General features: G+C 39.4%; 1 protein-coding gene across 1 annotated transcript in view; it reads left to right on the top strand.

Moving 5' to 3' along the window:
* LOC142217247 (uncharacterized) overlaps positions 1-19037 on the top strand; it is a 188602-nt gene that overhangs the window by 52352 nt on the left and 117213 nt on the right. The window contains exons 15-24 of the mRNA XM_075285441.1: positions 1309-1427; positions 2760-3044; positions 4321-4476; positions 7203-7387; positions 7584-7766; positions 9299-9390; positions 10393-10562; positions 10779-10938; positions 11669-11748; positions 15838-16018. Of these exons, the coding sequence (XP_075141542.1) occupies positions 1309-1427; positions 2760-3044; positions 4321-4476; positions 7203-7387; positions 7584-7766; positions 9299-9390; positions 10393-10562; positions 10779-10938; positions 11669-11748; positions 15838-16018 (1611 nt within the window). The remainder of the gene's footprint in view (positions 1-1308; positions 1428-2759; positions 3045-4320; positions 4477-7202; positions 7388-7583; positions 7767-9298; positions 9391-10392; positions 10563-10778; positions 10939-11668; positions 11749-15837; positions 16019-19037) is intronic.

Here is a 19037-nt window from a genome sequence, read left to right on the forward strand (position 1 = left end):
TTTTTCTTTATCGAACAAATATCAATCAAAAGTGCTCAAACCAATAGCATTTCCCGAAAATGCAACAACTAAAAACTACACCCGGCCCCGCAAAAAAACACATCCCCCGACACAGACAAATAAAAAAGTGACTTCTGTCAGAATATGGCAACTTTTAAAAACAAAAAAATGTCAACACACTACTGGCAGAAAATAACAAATCATACAATGTCATATATCGAGGTCTATTAACTTCAAATACCTCTGTCCCAACGTCACTATGTACAGTTTCTCACAGCACCGTATAGCAGCTCAAATACAAATTAACTTCAACACAAAAGTCTCACGTATTCTCTGAATTACAGCAAAAACAAGATACAAAGTTACATTTCATATCCCTTAAATTTTACACAGTACTAAAACCTTACCCGCACCTGTATTTACACACTTCTACAATCACCGCAGACGAAGTCGCGGGTACCAGCTAGTCATAAATAATGTAGGTTTTCTTTCTCCTTAGTATGAGATAAGTGTTTAAATGGGTTTTCAGGCTAAAACTATCGACAATATCAGATCAGTTTGGGTCTGACACCCACCAATCTGATGTTGATGACCTATCCTCAGGATACATCATCAGTGTTTTTATCCTGGAAAAACCCTTTAATTGGTCTTATTTAAAGGTATTAATTTGAGTAAAAAATATTTGAAATCACATGATATAATTATGTATATTACTTTCTTGTAGGACTTTTGGTAGGTTCACTCCTTCAGATTAATCCAGATAGTGTAGAATAATAAGTAGGGTTGAGCGATCGGGATGGGAAAAGATCGGATTCCGATTGCCGATCAAGTAAATTTCACGATTGTAATCGGAATTCCGACCCGATCTTTTCCAGCAGGATCGAGTTTGGAGGTTATCTCAAGATCGGCTCAACCCTAAAAGTGACTTTTCCCATAGAGAAGCATTGACTAGGGTTGAGGATCGGGATCGGATTCCAATCAGCGATTGAGAAAATTTCACAATCGGGATCGAGATTTGCTGGAAAATGATCGGAAATCGGATTTTAAAATCGATCTTGAAATCTCAAGATCGGCTCAACCCTAATAATAAGCAAACTCTTCAGTTGACCAAACCTCTTTCACCTGGTAAAATCTTATCCTTAAACATGGAATTTAACATCTTTTCACCTCAAGTCATATATAGTATGTGATACATACATATAATTGGTATTTTTAGACATATGTAATTTTATGGTCATTTTGACTTCTGTTTTTGAAAATCATTTATTTCTGATTTAATTTTTTTATGTTTTGCAAAACTCTTTCCAGAATCTGTTGGTGCTAATATGGAGGTGTCATTGATTTTTACACCGTCCTCCTTCATTCCACGTTCTGCAATGACCAACCTCACGATACATACATTGGGACGGGCAGTGAATATATTGGAGGTGTGTCAATATCTTACCTACTTGTTACTATGTGTGCCTCTCATGAAGAACTAAATGTAGTACATGCCTTCGGAAATTTGGCCTAACCAATATTGAGTGGAGGACAACATTTTTTGACATTTTTCCTAGACAAAATTCTTTTCAAATTACGGTAGTTATTTTGGGAGTGAGATGGAAGACCCGACTCTACTTCTGACCTCATGTGAAACATGTGAAGTTGCTGGGGGGAAGCTGCAGACAGCCAGAAATTTCCCCTGCAGCATCAACTAATGTATATTACATGGTGGCTATTCATAATAATAGCTGCCAAAGAGTCTGCCAAATTGGGAGTCATTCAGACTCTCTTCATTCTACCTTATAGAGGGGGTACCAAGCAGGATACATCTCTCTTTATGATGTCAATTTTCCATTTGTGCTCTTCAAAGTTTTATTAGAAATGTGCAAAGAATTACAATAACCTATAAAATCAGATGTAGTCATAGGTAAAGTTGGACACTTTTGGTGGCCAAGATCCCTTTTAAATAGTACCTTTCATGTCCTCGGGGCACATGTGGTGTAATACACCGCTAGAAAGCCGACAGTGCGCTGAATTTGGCTTTCCCGTTATGTGCCCCTGCTGAAGAGCTATCGGTGCCATTACCATAGCTCTTCAGTGTCAGAAGGGCGTTTCTTCTGATAGTACTCATCCATAGACGAGTACTGGGGATGGCGTTCCTCACCACTCAGTGGTAATGGCACCGATAGCTCTTCAGCGGGGGCACAGAATGGGAAAGCCGATGAATTCAGCGCAATGTTGGCTTTTTAGCGGTGTAATACACCGCATGTGCCTGAGGACGTGAAAAGTCCTCTTTATAGGGTCATTCCCATGAACATAATCAGGTTTAAATTTGTAGACAATTAAAGTTGAACATTTTTGCAAATATAGGTCAATACAATTTTTTCACAGTTTGAAAGCTTCTCTTGAATCATCTTAGTGGTGACAGTCTTTCCTCTCTTGGATACAACCATGAATGCAAGAACTAAGGTCTAAGGTCTGGGACCATTTTGTATTCTTAACCATTTAGTGTCACTACCTGATAACCTGTCCACAATAAGGAGATCATGACTGGGTTTCTAACAATTCCCAGACCATAAAAAGTTTCTGAATTCGTGGTCATATTCATTGGCAGCCGATCAAGACAACAGACTATCACCACAAAGATGGTTAGAGAAAATCTTTAGAACTTTGCAAAATTTAGAATTGCTTATATCTGCAAAAATGTTAAACTTGTAATTGTCTACAAATTTAAATATGGTTATGTTTAATAAAAACCCTTTAATATTCTGTTGTAGCTTGGAATCCGATTAGAAAATGCTGAAGACCTTCTCAAGTCAATGTTGGGTCGTCACTCTTCAACCTTAAATGAAATTCTTCTGGGGAAAGACGAAGAAGACAAGCAGTTTACTTCTGAACCACCCATGGAGACTGTAACATCACCTACTGATAAAAAGCCAACATCTAAGAGGTACAACCCTGGGGAACTGCTGGAAAAAAAGTCTGATCAGCAAAAAGTCAAGAAATCCAAGCACAGCTGTCCAAGTGGAAAGTACAACAAACTAAATGAACTACAGCAGAAGGTAATGAAGTATTACATCCCAATCCAAGCCAAATAGACCTTTCACCCTTGTCTGTATGAAAGGTCCCAGGCCACAAGACTACCATTGTGCTTCACATGTCATAGTCCCAGGGGTTATCACTTAAGCTCCATGCAGCTGCAAGTTGACATATGATCAAAGCATTTTATATAGAACTATTGTAAACATATAGAAATAAGATCCCAATTGTCGTATATAAAGAACGCAAAAGGAAAAATACATAGGGTCTAACTGAGCTTGTGAGGTATAGTAAAGATGAGTCATGTGGCACATCTCATCATGATATCACAAGGTGGTTTTCCATATTACTGTGGCTGTACCTATTAAATTCTGTTAAACTGGATATTGGGTTTGAGTTCAGAATACATTATCCATTAGCACAAATATACAGTCTCGCCTGTTCCAGTCTGATCACTAATCCGATTGAGGCCAAGGCCACACATTGCAGAAAAATATCTGCTGCGATTAAAAAATCATTGCATTTTTGTAAATTGCAAAATGTCAGTTATACCTATAGGGAAATGCTGGCGATTTTCCTATAGATATAATTGAAGCAGAAAGTCCGCAGAGGAAACCTCTGCGGACTTTCTGTGTAAAAGCGCTGCATGAAAAACAGTGATGCGTCTCCACCGCGGTTATTCCGCAACGCTTTTTTCCTTTGGCTCACTATGTAGGGCTTCAACCTTATAGGTAGTTTATGGGATGTACATATTGATGACCAGTATGTGATCAGGGGGGTATGACTCCTGAGAATTATGATGACATAAGACCCCATTGGACCCCCACCAATCACATATTGATGACCTATCCTAAGTAGGGGACATCATATGTATGTCCCGGAAATTTATTTGACTGATTTTTATTTTTAATCTTTTTTAATAGCATTTTTAAAACAGAAATATAAAAATGACACATGCCTATGTGACAACAGAAGTGTCTTGACTGTTAATTTTCTATAAAAATAGTGAAACAGTTGAGCATGGTGACCACACATTTTACTGTTTTATTGGAATTTATACAAAATTATAACTCTCTAAACCCATGGATGTAACTATATGGATATAGGTAATGTGACAGTAGTGGCCACGAGCACCCTATTCCCTATTACAGATTCTGCATTAGGGCCCAGAATCCTCATGCTGTGTGCTGCAGATTGTTCTGTTGGGAGAATATTTTACATATGCTATAAATGCACCACAGGATGATATTTTACTTTTACAAACTTATATTTGTGGCATTCTTCTTTTTCATCTGGAAGTTTACCCAGCAAATGACTGACAAGAAAGAGCTAAGATGTGGGCTAAGTATGAAGATCTTCGGGAATGAGCTCATCTTCCTGGATTGTGAGGGAGTAAGAGACATGGTGAAGCAATACTCCTTGAGTCTGGCTGGACTTGCTGTTAAACTCCTTAAGGTATAATCATTAGTCTTAGATTTGTATTGTGACTGTCAGTAGTTCTCTAGAAGGATAAAATATCTTTAGAATTTCATTTAGGGATTAAAAGACCTCCATAGTTTATGTATTTTCCTATGTACGGCACATGACTTCTGAAAGAATGGTAAAATCTTAAACTTTTAGAATATTTAGAGTTTATGGTTATTTGATATGTGGGCCATAATAATCAAGTCTATGGCACCAAATCTATAAAAAACAATTTACCTATACATTATTCAACATATTGTAGAATTTTCACCGAATATTATGATGATACATTTATTAGTCAATCTGCATGTGATCATTGAAGACTACTGAGGTCCTGGATTTTAACTGCAGGATAAAGTATTCTAAATATGTATTGTATTCTTCAGAGGATTGGGAAATTCAGGTAAATACATTACACTCCATAATGAATGCATTCTTAAAAGGCGCCATCTAAATCAGCATGAGTGACCAATGTATCCAGTAACAGCTATGGAAATTACCAGCCAAAGTGATATGATCGCCTTATACTTCTTTATGCAATATTGTATACAACCCATTTTAATTGCTGTGCAGAGCAGACCAGCAGTAGCGATAATAAGAGAAAGAGGTAGATTGGCCACCCATGACCGAAATATTTACTAGAATTTACATCAAAACCTGGCATAAGTGATAGTTCAGATCTACAACATCTAACTGATATAGATTTGACTTTCTGGCACACAGAGGGCGAAAGATATGTCTAATTCACTTATGGGCATTGTACATTGTATTATGTACCTATGCAATTGGGCACCTGTATATATATGTACGCCTGTCTGCATCCTGCTGTGAACCATGGCTTCACCTGACCTAAGTTAAATGTAGCCTCTTTTCCAGCGATATGATTTGTAATGATGTCCTTTTAGTGAATTAGACCAGTTTATGTAAAGACAGCCCTGATGATTTCCCGTATTTTTAACCCACTAGAGTTTTTATTTATCCATCTAGTTTATGGAGATCAGGTGTTACCAGAATATGTGCACCCTTGGACACCAGTTTGTATCTACATATTATCTACGTAGAATGTTAAAGAGGTTGACCATGAATCAAACTTGGATCTCGATTCATGGATGAAAATGGGGGTGCCTTATGCCCCTGTCTGAATGGAGTGACAGACATGCAACTGCACCGTTCATTTTTGTGGGGCTGCCATAGATATCTGAGTAGTCCAGCAACCTACAACCTACTGGATATCCCATGAATAGGGGTACATTAGATTTGTTGGTGAATCCAGTGAATAAGTCACTGTGTACATGATTTGCTTTACTTACCTTCCACTAAATCTGAGTTACAGTCATAGACAGACAATGTTATACATCAAAGCTGCATTCACAATCTGGCCGGAGGTAACTGAAAATAGACAACAAGCTTGTTAGACACAAGCCGCCCAATTTTCCTAGCCTCTCATAAAGAGTCCTTACATCTCTCTCACTAATCTAGTTATGGTTAGGGGGTCACAGCTGTGTCAGAGTCTTAGCAGGATTCACAGATTCCGCTGAAAATCGGTGGATAGAAAAGTCCTGCACAAAAGACTTTTTTCTTCACCGGCTTTAGTATAAAAACATTGAAACCCGACAGACCCCATTATTGTTTCAGCAATGGGCTCCCTCTCGTTCTGGTCTGACGCAGGTCTGGACCTAGCCTAATTTCTTTAGCTCTTCTACAATGTGGACTACAAAATTGAATCCCATATAAAACAATTTCATGAACTGCAGATGTCTGCATCATTCTCTGAACCCTTCCTAGATACTTCCTAGGTACTGTGCAAAATAATTAGGCAGGTGTATAATAAAATACTACAAAGTAAGAAAGCTTTCACAAAATGAAGTGTTTGTAAGTATATCTAGAAGACTTGGTGGAAGGTAATGGGATGTCACACCAAATATTGATGGGATTAAGATTTTGCTATTGTTCATTCACTTAATTGTGTTAATTGACAAAAATAAACTAATAACGCTTCTATTTCTGAAAGCGTTCCTACTTCGTTTACTTTTTCCACCTCTGCATAATCCCAAACAACTCTACTTTCCAGATACAGATATCACCAGACCAATCTTGGTGCAGACATTGAGTTAGCTAAGATTTCTTTAATATGTTCGTTGCTGCTCTGAATTATAATCCAGGCCTCAAAGTAATCATGTCGTCTCTCCTGTAATGCTTCTTTCAGTAAATACTTATATTCTCCTTGAAACAACAATTTGTTGTTCTAGAGCATGTTTCTAGAACTCTGCTTTGTATTGCTCCTGTTATAGCTGCTAAAAATTTAGGAATAACTGGATATTACCAGCTCAGCATGTGAGTCTGCGTACTCTGAGGGGGCGTTCACACTTGCACCCCTGTGCGCCCTGTGTCATTCCACTGAGTTTCCATCCTCAGACCCGGAGAAACGGGACAGGGTGCGGATTCCTGGTGGTCGGTTTTAAAACCTATTCATTTGGATTTTAAAAGCAAATCGCCGTTGTCCGTATCTAGCCTCTATGCGGGGAAACCATTTTTTTTTGGGCCGGACACAAAGTCAGACATGCAGGACTTAATTGCTAAATACACAGAAAAATGTGCAACAAAAAATACAAATTTTCTGAAATGTGGAGCCTCAGCCTAAAAATATGCTAAGTATTTTACTAGATAATAGAATATCTTACAGTATCTCTATTTTAAGGTGCCATTACTTGTTATAGGGCCAAGAAGTTCAGTACAACAGACGTCTAACCTTGGCAGCAGACAGTGTGATGTTTCCAGCAATTTCTGGGTTTCCAATACAGCTCGCCATCAATGCCTCAGCCTCAACCAGCATCAAGATCAAAGGAAATATGGACTTTAAGCAGCAAACTAATTTTTTCGTAAATGGATATGTTAAACCAAGGTAAGAAATGTTATGGTATAACAATTGGCTATGCAGCTTAAGGGGCCCAAAGCAGGAGCCATTCCTATAAATGCTCAGCACTAGTTGACGGCTCCTCTAATGGATTTTATCCGTAAGAGCTTGAACAGCCCTCCAATTAATGTGTTTCAATCTAAAGATTAAATGAGGAGATTTTTCTTCTGTCTTCCATGAACAGCGCTTCAGTCCAGCTCTCTGCCCATATGGGAATTACCGGGATCTTGGGGAAGATTGGCCTGAAATGGGTCACTGGTATCAAAAGCATGACCAGTTTAGATGGGGGTATTCATATGAAGCGTGGACAGGATCTGAAGGTTTTTGTGAACACACATGAAGAATCTATGGAAATATTAGATTTCAGGTGAGTTTTCTGATCTATTTTCCATGTTAAATTACGATATAATATATATGATATATTAAAGGGAACCTGTTGGCAGAAATTAATCTACCATACCATTAATGAGCTGGGTACGTGACATAAAATCGAGTATAAACAATATTGCCATTCATAGCAATAATAATTTTTTTACGTACCATAATGTCCAATGGGGTTTGCTAAGCCAGAGAAGAGTCTTGAGTTTTGGTTAATAATCTCTCACCAACACCTTGATTTATAGGCCTTGAGTCCTCTTATGTCACCCGTTGGGCTACTGAAATTGATGAAATCATCAAAGAGACGGCACATGCCCAGTGTATTTCCGTGCTGTGAGCCTCAATGTCAAATCTCATCTGTCTGTCCTGACCCCTTGAAAATAATGGGGGCATCATATAGGGATCAGTGGCCAAATCCTGAGGGACAACATCAGTATGCACCAGTACCAACATGTCTGCAGTATAGTGGTTGACTGTGTCACATTGCGTCTACAAGCCGGTAGCCGGCGGCAGCGGCGAAGCGAGGAGCTGACACAGGTCAGCTCCTTGTTTCAGCCGCATATGTGTCAGCGAGAGAGGCGCGCAGCGGCGAAGCAAGGAGCTGACCTGTGTCAGCTCCTTGCTTCAGCCGCATATGTGTTCAACTCAGATCTGCCTCCTCCTGGACGCAGATCTGAGTTGAAATCGGGACATAGCTCCCTCCAACCGGGACCGCGGGACATGTCACCCAAATCGTGAATGTCCCGCGGAAATCAGGACGGTTGGGAGGTATGGTGTAGTTATCTGCTGGAAAATCTGAAAATTAACCTATACTATATATAAAGTATTTCCTTTGTCAAAATGGGAAATTAGAGGTTTATTCAGTGAGCTTAGTATTATCAAATAATGAAATAAAGCTGGTCTATTATTCAGATTCACAACGACATTTCTTCTTGGCATTGAGTGACATTTGGGTTTGATTATGGGAAGTTGTAGTTGAAGTTTTGCCATCTGTAAGATTACTTGGCAGTAATTACAACAGTGACATCTACAGGTGATTTGTGTGTACTGCATGTAATGTACTTTGCCCCCCCCGCCAGTCCTCTGTGTGAGTACACAGGCACTCTGCATGGTTGTGCATTTGGTGGCTAACTTAAACAGTCCTGCTAAGACATTTTCTGTCACAAAACATGGATTGAGCAGCTTGCACTTTTCTTCAATTTGACCAGGATGAATGGGTGGAAGGGATTGTCTGCTAGGGCCAAAATTCCAAGAACCATATCCAATCAGAATCATACCAATTCCAATCATACATTTCTCAGGCCCCTTACTTATTTCCCTATTACCCCAGTGAACCCTCGCATACAATTTTGTGATAGAATATTGCATACTATCTACATTTCATCCAGTGACTGATATATTAGATGAATATCTGACGAAATAGGCGTCATAAATGAACATTTTCCACAAAGCCAAGGCTGGCTAGTTGCTAGGCCCATCATATATACTACATAATGAATTACTTATCCTTCTTTCTTAAAGCTCCCAGTTGTACCTTATGGCGGCAGATGTTCAGGAAAAAATAAGAAACCCAAGAGGTCAGGCTGAAAGAAAATCCTGCATGAATGAGGAAGGTACGGACACCGATGACTGTTATATAATATTTATAGGGTTATGGGGAGAGTAAATTTTTCATAGTCCATTCACTACAGTGGATGAATATTGCTACTGATATCCTGAGGGTCTAGTGGTGGACGAGTGCAGCAGAGAGGAGGGTTCAGCATGATGCCAGACATCTCTGCTCTGCCTGCCCAGCTGCTGCTTTGGCTCTCTTTGATGTGACTCTGCTCTACTGCATTTGCTTTTACATAGAGTAGAGCAGAGTCGGTCATGTCATCGAGAGTCAGATCTCAGCTGGCGAGTCACAGGAATGAGTTTTCCAGCACCCCTTGGCACTCTGAAAATCTAAAAATCTTGTCCCTGGTGGACCTGGCATATACATTATGATTTTGGATTTCTACCTCAGTGCAATATTTTGATGACTTTATTAATGATTTTTGATTTGTAATATGAACCATTTATTAATATATTTCAGAATGTTTTCTAGCCAGATCTCCCCTATAGAGTCATAAAAACTGATCTCCGCCAACCTCTGGCATAATGGAGTCTATTTCCTCAAACCGTACAGGTTTGCACTTCTGCAGTTGGTACCAGTTCACACATAGACACACGTGCTGTAGGATTCAACAGTTATACAAAGTTAAAGGTCTCATTGAGCAGTTGAATCTGCAGGCTTGTTATAACGCTTATTTATGGTTTTGTGAAAAAATATTTAGTAAAATGTATATTTTATCCATGGGTTAAAGAGTTATGTGGGTGATCCTGCTATCAGTTTATGCAGAGGGAGCGGTCAATGATAGCACCACCCACTGGACTCCTGAGCCCAGACTGAGCAGAGGTTTACAATTCATAAATGATAAGATATATTAAATCTTTGCCCAGAAATATGAATATCATTCTCACCTAGCCCCAAGACATGCTGTCTGCAGATTGCATTTTCGATGTGATGGGTTCCCTTCTAAGAGTCTGGTATAGACATATAAACTAATTTCTATTCACCACTTTTGTTTCCGTAGCCTCCAAGCTGTTGGGTTGGCAGCCTTGTTTGGAACTGTCTTTCCCAGATGGGAACAATGTCTTGCCTTTCCCCTTGTCTGGACCAGGAAAAGCATTGCTTGTGTTAAAAAAACATGACAAGGGGTTGCAGCAATATCTCCTTGAAGCCTCCTACAACCATGTGTCACAGGTACAGGAGTCTTATGATTTTCTTTTGCAGTAATTGCCAAATTATTAGATTAATTGTGATCAGTAGAAAGCCACATACAGCACCCACCCTTATCAGAACATATTATCACATTATATTTTAGGGGTTTTTTTGGTAAATAACTTATTTGGTGCTATATTCTTGTTGTACTGTCAGTCATTGTCTGCTTTCATTGCTTTCATTCTGCTCATTTTCCAGAAAGATGGTTGGTTACCGAATGAAGCCACCGTGCACTTTTTCCTGGGAACGCCAAAATCTGACATTAAAAGGGATGTTGGTATAGACCTGTATTATAACATCCCACATAGGAAATTCAGGCTTAAATTTTTACATCCAAAAAAGAAGGTCCAGATGGATGGTATGTTAGTGTTATGATCAGTATATACTAATGCAGGGCTTGCTCAGCTGTATGGGGGGGCATAGAAAAGGGGGGCTATATAATGGATACAGAATGCGGTATGTTAATGCAGTAATGTAATCATACTTAATGTGCATATGTGCATATGTATGTATAATTTATATGCGTCATGTGATTATGTTTGCCTAATGTATAGGTGAATAGTTTGTATACGGTGGTCCCTTAAGTTACAATATTGTTCCTTCAGAGACATTACACTGCGTGAAGCCACTTAGGGGACATTATACTGTATGAAGCCACTTAGGGGGCATTATACTATGTGAAACTATGTAGTAGGCATTATACTGTGTGAGGGCATTATAATGGGTGGTGGGAACTAAGGAGGAGTCATCACCATATGTTATACATTAAAGGACACTATTACTGTGTTTGGGCACAAAGGGTCTCAACAGGAATGAGTGGGCGTAGGAACATGGCTTAATAAATAACACACCACCACACTTGTACTTCATGTCCTCTGATAGTTGGGGGGCCTGCTAAGGTGTGGGGGGGCTCACTTATGAAACCTATGCACTGGGCCCACCAATGTGTTTCCACTGCCCTGAAGAAAACAGCCATGTTCTAATCCTAGGATATGTTTATTAAGTGTGTGTGTATATATATATATATATATATATATATATATATATATATATATACAGATTTCAATCTATTTTTGCATTGCTAACAGGAAGAATTGAATCATCAAGAAATTCTAGAAATGGGCACTTGGAATTAATTGTGGACGACAAGGAGATCTATTACATAAAGGTATTTACGTCTACCTTCTTATTACAAAACTGAAATCGAATTGTACGCATTTGTTGAGCGAGTGGTATTCAATCGAGTACCTTGCTGGCATAGGAATGCGTTTAATCGGCCAAACACCAAGAAGTTAAAACGCTTTGAATATTCGATGTGTTTAACCCCTTGGTGTTCAGACGATTACACGCATTCCTATACCGGCGAGGTATTCCATCAAATATTACTCGCTCAACACTAGATTATTTGTAAGCCAAGGCCAGTAGTGCAAGATAAACAGAGAAAAGTATAATGGAAAGATTTATAGCTGTTCTGTGTTTTGGAACCACTCCTAGTTTTGGCTTTCCCGGTGCTAAATTTTGTGTTATCTGTTAAACTGATATGTTTGGTTTACTTCATGTCATGTTACTTTGTCTCAGTGTTTGGATATCTTCATATAACCTATGCTATATGGAGAAAAGTATTAGGACGCAGTTCTTGTTCATTGAGTTCAGGTTTTTCATTCAGTCCCATTGCTAGAAGTGTATAAAATCCATTATCTAACCATTCAGTCTCCCTTTAGGCTATGGCTATTTTCATATGACTGAGGTGCAAAACAGTAATGAACATTGGACACCAGTTTTCACGGATCCCTTGTTTGAACTTATGGAGGTATTGGTGAAAACTGGTAAAGTAGAACATGACCTACATTACAGTAAATTGTCAAAATATAGGTCATGAGACTAGCCCCCATTCACATACAGTGAAAATAATGCAGACATGTGGCGGCTGTTAACTAAATAAGTCTATGGGGAAAACGCAGCTATTTTGCAATGTGTGGATGAGATTAAGCAAATTCTCATTCACTTTTCGGTGGCTGTAAACTACAGCGTTTGTTTCTGCTGTCTTTCTTCAGGACTCAAAATGCTGCATTTCTGCAATGTGTGGCCTCAGTCTTACAGCGTTTTGTAAAAGAATTGATCATTCTAAAGAGCGCACTGAATTCCATCATGGTGCTCTAATAAGATGCCACCATTGCAAAAAGTCAGTTTGTAAAATTTCTTCCTTCCTAGGTGTTCCATTATGGTGTTCCAGTATCATTAAAAAGTGGAAGGGTTGAGGAACCAAGACAAACCAGCCATTAAGTGGCAAAGCACATAAAGTTACAGAGAGGGGTCTCCGAGTGCTGAGTGTATAATAATCGGTAATGTTCTGCTGACTCAGTAACTACAAAGCTCCTTTGGCACTAACATCAGTACAAGACTGTGCAGCTGGAACGTTATGGCATGTATTGCCATGTCCAAGCAGCTGCACACAAACCTTCATCAAGCACAATGCCAAGTGTCAGTTGGAATGGTATAATGCACAATGTTGCCGCTGAACTCTGGGGTAGTAGAAACCTGCCCTGTGGAGTTGTGAATCATGGTTCTCTATCTGACAGCTTGATGGATGATTCTGGGTTTGGTGAATGCCAGGAGAACGTTACTTACCTTACTGCATTGTACCTACTGTAAGGTTTAGTGGTGGAGGAATAAAGCGATGGGGTTATTTTGCAGGGATGGACTGGGTCCCTTAGTTCCTATGAAGGGATGACTTAAATGGATTTTACCACAAACATAACCACATCTAAATTTTTCGACTATTGAGAGTTTAACATTTTTGCATTTTTCATTTTTGCCTTGTGCATGTTTTGTCTCTGCCTGATAACGGGGCACAATAAGGAAATCGTGGCTGTGTTTCTGACAAGTTCCAGACCATAGAAAGGCAAACACAAAAAGTTCTAACAGAAGTTTGCAAGAGCGTTACGGTTAATTCCTATTTTATGAAAAAAACAAATAAACATGGAAATGGGATTCTTTGATCAAACTGTATAAGCCCATCTGCCAGCAACAAAGCGATCTCTTTTAGATGATTCACCTCTCTTGGTGAATCATGAATCTAGGTCTCACATGAATCTTAAGAACAAATATATTTCAGTTGTATAACATAAAAAAAATAAAAAATTATGCCAGCATACACCATAAACAACATCTTCTCTCTGGAACCAAGCCTCTAAGTGAATAAAAGGGGGGCATTTTGACCATGGAAAGTTACTGCATTCATGTTTATATCCATTGGCAACCGATCAAGACAAAAGACTGACTGACTGTGGTGAAATATAAAGATCTGACAACAGATGGTTCCCTCCAACCTGAGGCTGAGACCCCACATTTTGAACTTGCAGCTTTTTCTTGTTGCAGATTCCGCTGCGACTTTTGAGTCAAAGTCAGGGGTGGATCGAGCAGAAGGTAGAAATATAACAGATTCCTATATTGCCTATTTCTTTGTAGCCATTCCTGGGTTTGGCGCAAAGAACTGCAGCAAAATCTGCAACAAAAAAAGCTGTGTTTGTGCAATGTGGAGCTTCAGCCTTAAACTAAACTTTTGTGGCTCCCATCTGGCGACACCAAGCCATCAAAATGTTATTTGATCACATAGTTCATACAGGACACTAAGTTACTCATCCTATTAACATGGAAAGGCAGAGACTGTCCCATAGATCAAACAAAAGAGATAAGTCAACTTTACAGATTTGAGGAGCTTTACAGTTGGCAATCCAAAAACCAGACATTAATATTGCAGATCACTTAAGACTGCCTAAGTAATAGACAGATCAAACTTAGGCAAGACAATCTTAAAGTGTGTCTCCAGTTGTAAACAATCTTTCTTAAATGAATAGGTCATGTGACCATAAGAAGCTTTGTAATATAACTTATTAAAGGGATTCTATCATTAGAATTCCTTTTTAACTAAGTACACATAGGAATAGCCTTAAGAAAGACTATTCTCCTCTTACCTTTATTATCCTTATCCGCACCACCGTTCCTGAGAAATATCTTCTTTCTTCCTTATATAAATGATTTTTCAGACAGGACTGGGGGTGTCCCTTGTACTGTCTGAAAGCTCTCCAGCGACACTTCCATCTTCTCTGCCTCTTCTTCTGCGACACGGTCGCATCTTCATCCAAAAGCGCTAACTATGCATGTCCACTGGCTATTTTCCTGTGGCTGAACAGGAGAGTCCACAGTAAAATGGCCAACAGACATGATTTTGGAAGAAAGAATACATTTCTCCGGAACGAAGCCACGGATCAGAATAATGAAGGTAAGAGAAGAATAGCCATTCTCAAGGCTATTTCGACATGTACTCAGTTAAAAATGGGATTCTAAAGATAGAATCCTATTAAAGATATCTGTTTGCTTCTCCACTTATTAAGCTTTTCTCCTTTTCTTTGTATTCAGTCTGACTGCTTGTTTACATGATATCCACCTCCATATTCTGCCTCACACACAGAGCTCTATGGAGAAGTGAAGGGTGGAGTAAAAGGTTGTGGCCGACTATTTATTTGATTTATTACGTCATGTTAATCACTGATAGCCTCTTATCTATAATCTAGCAGTGTTAAAAGGGCAAGGAAAAGGAGAGCACAGCAGCAATTATTTGAGTGGAGAACAATACAATAATAAGATATATTACAATATTTCTTATATTCATCTGTACTATTCATTTATGGAAAGTTTGCACCAAAAGTGTCTAGCACACTCTAAATGTTGGCGTATTTTTGGTGCTCAGTGTTGCATATTAAGACGTCCCTTATATCAGACACCGTTCCTTTCCCAATAAGCCCTGTCCACTTACCAGACAAGGCACAGAAACTAGAAAATTGTTAGTAATTGCCAAACACACTTATCGATGAGGTATAAAGCATGTGCCACATTTTTGTGCAAATTATTCCAGAATTCTGCTAAATTTATTATTTTATCTTCCCTAATATTCTAGAAGCATGTGGTTCCTGAGTCTCCATTACAACCTCTAGTTAGCACAGTAATATAAGAGCACACTTCTCACTTTGCCATTGTATTACATTGGATCACTGTGTGCTTTCCTGTATTGTACATATTCTTACTTTTACATACAGTAAATGTTTGCATAGTCCACTATTGTTGATGTTATAGGCAACAGCCTGATTTCTTTCTGTTTCCTTATTATCCTTTGTTATCTAATGTATGTGTGTCTAGGACCTTAACAAATGCCCTACATGGCACTATTTATAGCTGATTTTGTATATGTCCATTGTAGGGGATGACAGATTTGCAGATGGTGGGTGTAGAACAGAGATATTCTGCTCTTGCAGAACTGAAGTTGACCAAGCACGGCAGTCCTATCGTTTTTGCAGGAAACATTACCAAACAGCTTGGGAAGAAGATGGCGTTTTCTGCATCACTGAATAACTTACTCAAGGATACAGCCTTTATCACAGGTATATTATTACAGTATGTTCTATAGGGATGACATAAAAAAATGTCATAATGTATCAGGATTTGACAGCCCCAACGGTGATGAAAAACTGAATATTTAAATACAATATACAGGAAAAATATACAATGTGGGATACTATTATTAGTGGCAGATTGTGGCAGAGTATGCAACAGTATAGGCATATACAAGCTACTACCTGAATGTTTTTTATTCATGCTTGGCACGGGAAATTGTGTATGAAGTGATCATGTGATACATGACATAACCCCTGTCTACATCACTGTGCTGCAAAACCTTACAAGCTCCCTCACCCTATAACACGGGTTATAGTCTGACTGCGTGTTGTGATGACCTTTTATGAGTAAGGCTGGGTTCACACCAGTGCTTGAAATCCGTTCGGGCTCTCCGTTGCTGAACCTGCTTAAAAAATATGCGAGAAAAGTCCTGCAAGCAGCGCTTCTCTCTCCGCATTTTTCATCCTTTTCGGGTGGAAACTGGGCAGACCCCATTATAGTTTATGAGGTCTGCAGATTTCCGTGGGTAACTGCTTTTTTACACGGATTAGTTTTCCTTTCGAGGAGTCCCCAAGCGTACCCCCCAAACAGAAACCCTAGAGCCTAGAGCAACACAGCTTAAGGCATATGTCAGTTGTACTGTACAGAGTAGTTACAAATCAATTGCACACTGTGTCCAGCTTATTGATACATATAATACAAATTTACAAATAATATAACAATGTATTTAATATAAAGTGTAATTTATAAAAATAATAATAATAGTACATTAAGGAGACTATAGGGAACACATTTACTGTCTACTGGGTACTGGGGGTGCTGTGTAAACCTGGAATAAAAGGGTTCTTTTTTTTAAATAATTTCACCCAGTTTCTAACAAATCCCCAGAATATCACTAAACACAGACTGTATTTTTATTCAGCTTTCTGCATAAACACTGCTTGGTCTTTGCTTTTTCTTAGCTGTCTTTATTGAATACTGTTCCTGGTCATAGCATTCATCTGGTTTATATTCATGCACTACTACCAGGGGTGTAACTTAAGGGGGAGGCAAGGGTGCAGTCGAATTGGGGCCCAGGAGCCTTAGGGGGCTCATAAGCACTGCATTAGTATTGAAATTGCAGCTTCCATCTGGCCCATAAGCCAAGGAGACCCACAGATTACCCCTAAGTCTGATTATACTCCTTAGCACCCGTAACTATTACTATCAAGAGTTCACTGTAGGGATAAGGTAGGGGACCCCGGATAAAGGATTGCACCTAGGCCCACAAGACTTTAGTTATGCCACTGACTACTACCATTTGCTTTTAACATTATACTGTTACTGCGCTTTCCATGGTCTTGATCCACAGCAGCACTTAGTATAGGAGACAATACCCCAATGCAAAATCTGATTGGGGCCCCATAACTAACATGTGCCATTTACAACAGTGCCAGGTTTAATGTTTCTTAAGTACCTTGGAATCCCTACAGGGTACATGGCCCATTAGACTGCTACTGCTGAATCCCTATGGCTCCACCTATGAAGATAAATAAGAACATCATTCACCTTCACTGTGCTAAACAGAATGGGGGTCCAGCTTACTTTTCATTTCTCACCTACAGTCATGGATATCTAATTCCGTATGTCATTTTCTCTTTCTTTACTTTCCCATTACCTCCAATCCTCCTCCATGTTGCCATCTTTTTTCCTGGCCACTTTCCATAGATGCCAATGTTGCAGCCATCCTAACATAAAGGGCCCCTGTTTCCTCTTGCTTGATATGATCAAGGCTCTTCCTCTTGAAAGTCATATTACTACATGGCCAGGTATTCTCTATTCTTGATGATTTATCAGTCCATTCAGCTTCCTTGAAATGTACTTTTCTGAAACCTGTAGCTCTGACTAGATTGAGCTAGGATGTAATGTAGCTTCATTAGACCGGTGCATGATGATGATGGTATTGAATTTGCGGTGGTCCAAAGAGCCTTTCGAAAATAACTATTGTACCTGACCAACATCACTAAACACTTCTATTAATTCCTACTTCTTTCTACGATACTTTTCTTGTCACCGCTGTACTTTATCCTTGCATTCTTGACTAACTATGAGTTTCCTGACAATGTACTGTGCCAAAATATGACAGACTATCTAAGGTGGCGTTCACACTACCGTCGGTGTCCGACAAGTAGTGTCCGCTCCTAGTGTCCGCTCAAAATCTGTCACGGACACTAGGAGCGGAAAGTAGCTTCTCAAGCGGACAGAGGAACTCTGCGTGCAGGGTTCCTCTGTCCGCTTGAGAAGTCGGACAGCTTCACTTGCGGACAGGGAAGGACAGGCACAGAGTGCAAAAGAACGCACCCGATGCCCATTGAAATAAATGACAGGTGTCACGGACACAGCTAGTGTCCGTTCCTAGTGTCCGTGACAGATTTTGAGCGGACACTAGGAGCGGACACTACCTGTCGGACACCGACGGTAGTGTGAACGCTCCTTTAAGGGTATTCCTTTTGGGCTAAATTGTTTCCTGATGTAGAGCGCTCACTTTTGAGACCAAAGCAATTAAATGAGCAAAAAGTGATTGATGGACCTCCATAGCAGAGAACATAGTGGATTCATCCCAGTTACATCACACTACTTTACTACAATACTTTTCAGGTGGCTACTATAGCAAATATGGCTTTCCAACAATGGAGTTTGGCTACATACTGTACTCTCAGAAAGTGATCACTTATCTGTTTTCTACTACTATTCTTTCCTATCGAGGGCATGCCATAGGCTCCATTTACACCACATTTGTTCAAAAAGCTTGAGAGTACAGGACTTGTTTGAAACAAACTAATGCATATTACAAACGTATAGTGATGCACAAGAAAATAAAAAATAAAAACCCGGGATATACACTCACCAGCCACTTTATTAGGTACACCTGTCCAACTGCTTGTTAACACTTAATTTCTAATCAGCCAATCACATGGCGGCAACTCAGTGCATTTAAGCATGTAGACGTGGTCAAGACAATCGCCT

The sequence above is a fragment of the Leptodactylus fuscus genome, chromosome 8 (genome assembly GCF_031893055.1).
Source record: "Leptodactylus fuscus isolate aLepFus1 chromosome 8, aLepFus1.hap2, whole genome shotgun sequence".
NCBI lineage: Eukaryota > Metazoa > Chordata > Amphibia > Anura > Leptodactylidae > Leptodactylus > Leptodactylus fuscus.